Raw genomic sequence first — 6585 nt, 5'->3', positions numbered from 1 at the left:
GCTCATTCATCACTGCCATCAGGTTTTTAACTATCTCATCCCTGGATTTTAGGGAGACAGTAGAACAGCCCTCCTGCATCTAAGCCCTCTCAGTGCTGAAATCTGCTTAATTCCAAATTACTTTTAATAGGTTGGATATTCCCCCTCAGAAGAGCTGAGTTTCTGTGCCCAACAATAGAGGGGGGTGGGGGAAGAGAGAAAGAGAGAGAGAAAGACACCTTAAGAGGGGGAAGTCTATTTTAAAAACAGGCTCAAGGGGAGGGAAATGAATCCACACAGCAGTTGGGCTCTTCCACCTCATAGAAAATATATAAGCATCTCCATCTTAGCAGGTATATAAATAAGGCTAATTGAAAGTGAGGGAGGGAAGAAAGTAAAAGGGAAGTGTTGAAATTGCTTTAATATACAAACATTTACTGCCATTAGAACTGTGGTATAGGAGACACTTTAGGCACTTATGTTTATGCATTCTAAAAACATGTGATAGGGAGATGCTCAGATTTTGCTACACCAGTAGTTGTTACAGAAGAGGGGCATCAGACAGGAGTTAATGGTTTCCTGTAGTATTTAGGTTCTGCAGAAACTAGACTGCCTTGTAAGAGAGAGTTTCCAGCACTCCTGGTTAAAGGAAATATGGCAAGTGTTTACTGAACACAAACCAGGGTGTGTTGTTTCTGACAGCATGTTGTTTCAAAATACTGACTCAAGTGTCAGCTTCCCTCCTCAATCTGTTTGGAATATTTACTCTGATGCAGTGATGAGGCCACTGTTAAATACATACTGGTATTGCTGATCATTTTTGATAGAGGGAATGGGAAAAGGCCATACTTGGGGAGAAAGATGAGGAAAACAGGAAGGAGAAGAAGTTACTGTAGAGAATAAAACATGCTACAGAGGGAAGAACAATGTCCTTCCAGACAGACAAGATAAGAATCAGTGCAAAAAAAAGTCCTAGAAAGTGAGGATACATTCCCCTCCCCACCCCCAAAATGTTGAATCTTGTATAATTTAAGTTCAGCTACCCTCTAAATCACTCTAGCCTTGACTTTGCTTCTGTCTGAAATTGGTAGGTGTCTACTAGGCATCTTAGATTTTCACTGACCTAGACCACAGTTGAAGGCCAGCAGAATTTATGCCTGTCTGCAAAATGAGGGGACAGGCAGCATATGAAAGGGAGATTAGAGTGTTTGTATGTGGAAGTTAGGAAATAGCACATTTGAGCCCAAGGGTACTTTGTATCTTCCCTATTAAGTAGGGAGTGTAACATTTTACAGCACTTGGCTGTTATAGAAGTTCCATTAAAGATCCTAAAGCAGGTATAGCATTCAACTTAAATGCTTTTATTGACAATGTCTCTGAACAATAATAAGCAAACAATGCTTAAGTGTCATCCAAATTCACTTTCCACATGTCAAAAAGACCTCAAGGTAGAAAAAAATAAAATAAAAATATAAATATCTGAGAATCCATCTTAATAAATAAAAAGACACAATAAAAACGTTTTCATGGAAAACTTATGTCAGAACATTCAGACCACCTCAACAACGCATGATCAGTACAGTTACAATGAACATTGATGTAGGAGAACTACAGTACATGGATATAGCTATTTATCTCTATCTACTAGAAAATAAGATATAGTCTCTTTTCCCCAATTAAGATGGGTCATTGCTAAAGTCATCAGAACACGATATTGCCAGGAACACAGTAGTTATTGTTAAGTCAGCTGCACTAGATACGAGTTGGAGATACCCAGCACCAGGTTAAATTCCAATCATTAAACCAAGAGATTAATTAATGCTAGTGAATACTAAATAGGGAAGGGGCGTCACCAACCCAGCCATGTTGGACATGCTACAGACTACCAGCTCTCATGGATGGGTCACTGGGGGACAAGACAAACTCCATGCGATTTGCTACATCTCTGGAAGAGGTCTCAGGCCTGGCTGCGGATCGCTCCGCAGGGTCCTTTAGCGCCGGACCGGCCTACGCACGCCCAGGGGGAGAAGGACTCTTTGCCCTCCCCAGGTCTGGGGTGTCGGGCTCCGGGAACCCCCCCAGGAAGAAGGTGGATCTTTTGCGGTGAAAGGCCCCTCACACATAGCAGCAGATGGGAGGCTCAGGATCCGCCGTGTTCGCCCTCGCCCTGCAGTCAGTGCCCTGGGGCTGCGGCCCCTCACAAGGCCAGCAGGGTCGGGGAGCTGAGCGAGTCGGAGGAGGGCTCGTTGCTGCTACTGCCCTTCCTGTGCGCGGCTGCACAGCTGGGGAAGGAGTCGGCCTCAGGGTAGGTGAAGACGAAAGTAGAGGTGTAAGTGCTGGGGCAGGGGGTGCAGGTCACCACTGGGGTGCAGAGCGGCTCGAGCTCCCCGCAAGCCCCGGCCGCCAGGGGCTCCCAGTCCGCCGCGTAGAAGGATGAGGAGCCGGCCAGGTCCATGTCGGGCACGGAGCGGGCAGTCTCCCGGGACGAGTGCGGGAAGAGGAATTCATCCAAGGGCTCGGGCTTCAGCTCCAGGCTGCTGCTCGCTTTGGAAGGCTCCGGGAGGGGCTCGGGCTGAGCTGCCTCCTGCAACATGGGCAGGGCGAAGGCGGCCTCCTCGGACTCCGGGGGGCTGGGCACAGGTGCCTCGCCCAGGCCGCTGAGGTCCAGCGAGGAGACAGCGAGCTCCTCGGAGAACTGCAGCTCCTCGGGGATCTTGCAGGCTGGCCGGTGCGCAGCCAGGATGAACTCGAGCTTCTCCTTCTCCTTAAGCAGGTTAGCGATCTCGGTCTGCAGCGTGGACTTCTCCTCCTCCAGCTGATCGGTCTCCTGCGGGCACAGCGAGAGGGGAGTGAGACACGGAGCATCAGCCGTGCCAGGGGCGGACAGGTACTTCGTGCCCGGCTTGAGATAGGGATGGGGTCGGGGTCTGAGGGGGGCGGGGTAAGAGAGGTGGAGGAGAACTTACCGCTTGCAGCGTGTCTGTCAGTTCTCGCCTCCGGTTGCGGCACTTAGCTGCTGCCATCTTGTTCCTTTCCCTTCTGATCCGTCTTTTTTCCTCTTCCTCCGGGGACAGCTGAGGAGAGAGAACGAGCACCGTTAATATCCACTGCCACCCCTCGCCGGTGAGCCCTGGCAGCCCCGCCAGCCCCAGACCGAGCTCCCTCTCCGGGTCTCCGCCGCCGGAGCCATATTGAACTTGCTCACAGACTGCGTGTGACTTGCATGTCAAGTTAGGTCCTGGGCAGGAGAACAAAGCGAACTCCGGTCCCTCGGACAGTCCTACTGGAGCTGAGCCGGGTTATCCCTGGCTGTCACTCTCCTCCCTCAATTCAATGCAACTGCAGGGGCAGTGTCTCCTGACAGCTCTCCGAGAGCCACTAAGCAGAACTAGCCCCTCCCCTCTCCCGCCCCCCCGGCCTTTGGGGTGATCGCAGAGAGCTGTGTATTCACCTGTTCGATTTTGCCCCTTCTGCCAATGCTTTGCCCTCTGCCTCCTGTATTTTTGACAATTCCAGCCCTCGAATAGGCGCTGGCTGGAGGAGTAGGGACCCCATAGGGATGGGCCCGGTTCTGGGATGGTGCCACTGAAGAGCTTAAGGTGGGCTGCACCAGCCACTGCAGATCTGGACTTGTGGAGATGGCAGTCACTGTCGGTACGAAGTTGGCACTAGAGACAGCTAGGTCCGTGCAGAAATCCTGAAAACACAAGGGAACTGATATTAGGGAGAGAAGTATGGAACTAGATGAGAGGGAACCCCCTGCCCTGAACCCCCTCAGCAGGCTGTATCCGACATAGTGCCCCAGAGGCTTAGTTCTGTGCTATTTTAAGGCAGGCCTGCAGCCCCCGGAGCCAGGCTAGCTCAGGCGCTGCGCTACCATCATCAGACTCCACATGAAAAGGGGGTTTGTTATAAATATCCCTGACGTCTGCACTGACGCAGGCGCCGCTCCGGAGTCTCCTCAATGAACTCTCGTTTTATCAATGAAACTGCTTTACACACCCGCTGCAGAGCTGAGCCTAGGCCACAATCCCCTTCCCTGGGCAGGGCCCGGCGCCCCACTGCGGCCTCCCCCACATCACGGGGTAGCTTTCCCCCCCCCCCCCAACTCCCCAGGGCAGGGGCCTAGATTGCTGTCTCCTCCCCCATCCCCATGCACAGACAGCCGGGAGAAAAGGTGCACCCCGTGCAGGACAGACCCTTCCTGACGTATGTGTGGGGGAAGATTATCTCTGCACCTGAGCTGCCCCGTCTACCCCTGTGCGATGGTTGGAAGCGCAGACAACTTCCCTCTGCAACTCCCCCACCCCTCAGGCGTCAGGGGCCCGTAAGCAATCACCAGCCAGTGTCCCGGGCCCTCACCTGCTGGTTGACAGGCGAGCCCATGCTGGAAAAGGAGTCCGCCGGGGAAGCGTAGTAGGTGAGGCTGTCCCCGGCCGGAGACGCACTGCTGCAGCGGGAGGAAGACGCGTCATAGTCGGTGGTGAAGCCCTGGTACATCATATCGGCTAGGCTAGGGTTGTCCAAACCCCGTCTGAGCGGTGAGGCTGTCCCGGTTGATTGTCTGTGTGTCTATCCGTGCAGACGGGTTGTCTCTGTCCCCAGCCGTATCGCTCGTCTCTTTCCCAGCTCAGTCACTCAGATGCTAGCTCTGCTGCTGGAGTAGAGTGCGGCGCCCCAGCCTTTTAACGGCTCCTTGCCTGAATGGATCCTTTGTCGTCACTGGCAGACCCAAAGCCTGTGGGGGGGGGGGCGGCGGCGATACGCCGCCTCTAACCTTTTCCCACAACTTCCGCCTCCCTTCCCCGCCTTTTACGTACTCCACTGCCCCCAACACCATGTCAAGGTGGTTACACTGAGGGTCTCCGGGGGGGCTGGGTCGTTCAGGGGCGAGGAAGGCTGCTGCTGTCCCCCCTTCCACAATGGTACAGTCCCAGCTCGGGAACCCACTGACGCAGATATCCTTATATGGGATACATCCTGTGCAAGGGGGTGTGACTGACGGGAACCGCTCCAGGCTGCAGCCAAGTGCGGCGCGCGCGCGCGCCTGTGTGTGTGTGTGTGTGTGTGAGAGAGAGAGAGAGAGAGAGAGAGAGGGCAGACTGTACAAGGAGAATCGTGTTAGGTTAGTTACAGAAGTCTCCGCAAAGTTCATTCACCTTTCCAGAGGTGACTTTTTCAGCCCAGCTCCTGCCATATGCACCTGCTTCCTCCCACCCCTCATTCACATAGTTCTAAACAAGTTCGGCTGTGGCTATGATCACATGGTATTAAATCCCCCTGTCCCGGGGGACTCAGCTGTCTTAATAGACAAAATACAAAGGAAGGCTGGGAAAGGGGAAATGCGGCATGAAAGCAATGTGAGTGAGCAGGGATATAAGGCCAGTCTTGTTAGTCCCATTGTCTTTATTTTAATATCACAAGGTAAGCTAGTTGCACCCGATGAAGTGAGCTGTAGCTCACCAAAGCTTATGCGCAAACAAATTGGTTAGTCTCTAAGGTGCCACAAGTACTCCTTTTCTTTTTGCGAATACAGACTAACCCGGCTGTTACTCTGAAAGGTAAGCTAGGTAGCTTTCTTGATGCTTTTTGAAGGTGGATGGAAAACAACAATTGTCTTTACTATTATTTGGGGAAGAAGGTTTGTTGTGTTTTGTTGCTTGTTAGGGGACCTTTTAAATTATAGTTTAGAGGTTAAAGAGTTGTTGATCATAAAGAAAAGAATAGTTGAGTTGAGAGAGTTGTTTTGTTTTTGAGGTGACAAGCCCATATTTTGTGTTGTATTTTTATCCAGCATAGTTAAGGGCTGGTGTTGTTTTAGTTACAATTTATCTAACATTTCCATTTTGGAGTCCATGTTTGACTTTCTAAATTAATATGTGCATTCCATATAATAAGTCTGTTAATGGTACACAAAGTGTCATAAACTAAGTACATTTCTTCACATCTGTATAACAGTTTTCTTTGTTGTGTGATACTGCCATTGCAGGGAGCCTGATACTGTGCCTTTCACTTTTATGACATTTTAAAGTATTTGGAAAAAAGTTACCACATTTTTTGTTAATCTTTAATGCTTTTATATAACAAAACTTGGAACTAGAGGAACTATGTTTAATAAATATCACACTCATTTTCTGCATTTAGTTTTATGAGCACTGTAAAAAGAGTTGTGTTATCTAGTGATTATCTGTGCAGTGGGCCTTATCCAAAACCCATTGAAGTCAACTGTAAGACTCCCATTGACTTTAATGGGCTTTGGATACAACTCATAGCATGGTCCAGGTTTCCAATCCATCCACGAAAATATCATATCTCTTGCAAAGATTTGAATAGCAATTATACATCTGTTTGTATCCGAGCAGACAGTGGTGCAAGTTATACCTGCTGTATGAACATAGAATAACTTAGATCATATCCCTATCGAATTCTTTCTTAAAAACAGTATTTATTATACAACAAAACCCAACAAACTTAACTAAAAAGAAAATCAAAGCTATGATCTGTATCCCAGTTGGTGTTATGGAGCAGTTACTCACTGAAAGAACACCCACATTTCATTGTAAATAAATCCCGATCCTTGGCACAGAATTATTTCTGTCTATACTT

The 6585-nt window shown here is 49.7% G+C and overlaps 1 protein-coding gene across 1 annotated transcript; it reads right to left on the bottom strand.

The window, feature by feature from the left end:
* Positions 1 to 1104: 1104 nt before the first annotated feature.
* FOS (Fos proto-oncogene, AP-1 transcription factor subunit) lies at positions 1105 to 4622 on the bottom strand. Its single transcript, XM_077820353.1, has 4 exons — positions 4342 to 4622; positions 3431 to 3676; positions 2946 to 3053; positions 1105 to 2806 (listed from the first exon to the last, which is right to left on the bottom strand). The coding sequence occupies exons 1-4, from the start codon at positions 4480 to 4482 to the stop codon at positions 2177 to 2179; spliced, it is 1125 nt and encodes a 374-aa protein (XP_077676479.1). The 5' UTR covers positions 4483 to 4622; the 3' UTR covers positions 1105 to 2176.
* Between the last annotated feature and the right edge of the window lie 1963 nt (positions 4623 to 6585).

This window comes from Eretmochelys imbricata, chromosome 6 (assembly GCF_965152235.1).
Source record: "Eretmochelys imbricata isolate rEreImb1 chromosome 6, rEreImb1.hap1, whole genome shotgun sequence".
In the NCBI taxonomy this organism is placed as follows: Eukaryota; Metazoa; Chordata; order Testudines; family Cheloniidae; genus Eretmochelys; species Eretmochelys imbricata.
Note: the sequence above shows the minus strand (reverse complement) of the source record. Positions and strands in the feature narration are given on the sequence as shown.

What these genes read in the sequence shown, in the direction of transcription:
- FOS (XM_077820353.1), bottom strand. Translation starts at nt 4,482, where the DNA reads ATGATGTACCAGGGCTTCACCACCGACTATGACGCGTCTTCCTCCCGC. An exon ending in GAAGGGGCAAAATCGAACAG is followed by an intron (nt 3,054 to 3,430) that starts GTGAATACACAG and finishes CTCTCTCCTCAG; the next exon opens with CTGTCCCCGGAGGAAGAGGA. An exon ending in TGACAGACACGCTGCAAGCG is followed by an intron (nt 2,807 to 2,945) that starts GTAAGTTCTCCT and finishes CTGTGCCCGCAG; the next exon opens with GAGACCGATCAGCTGGAGGA.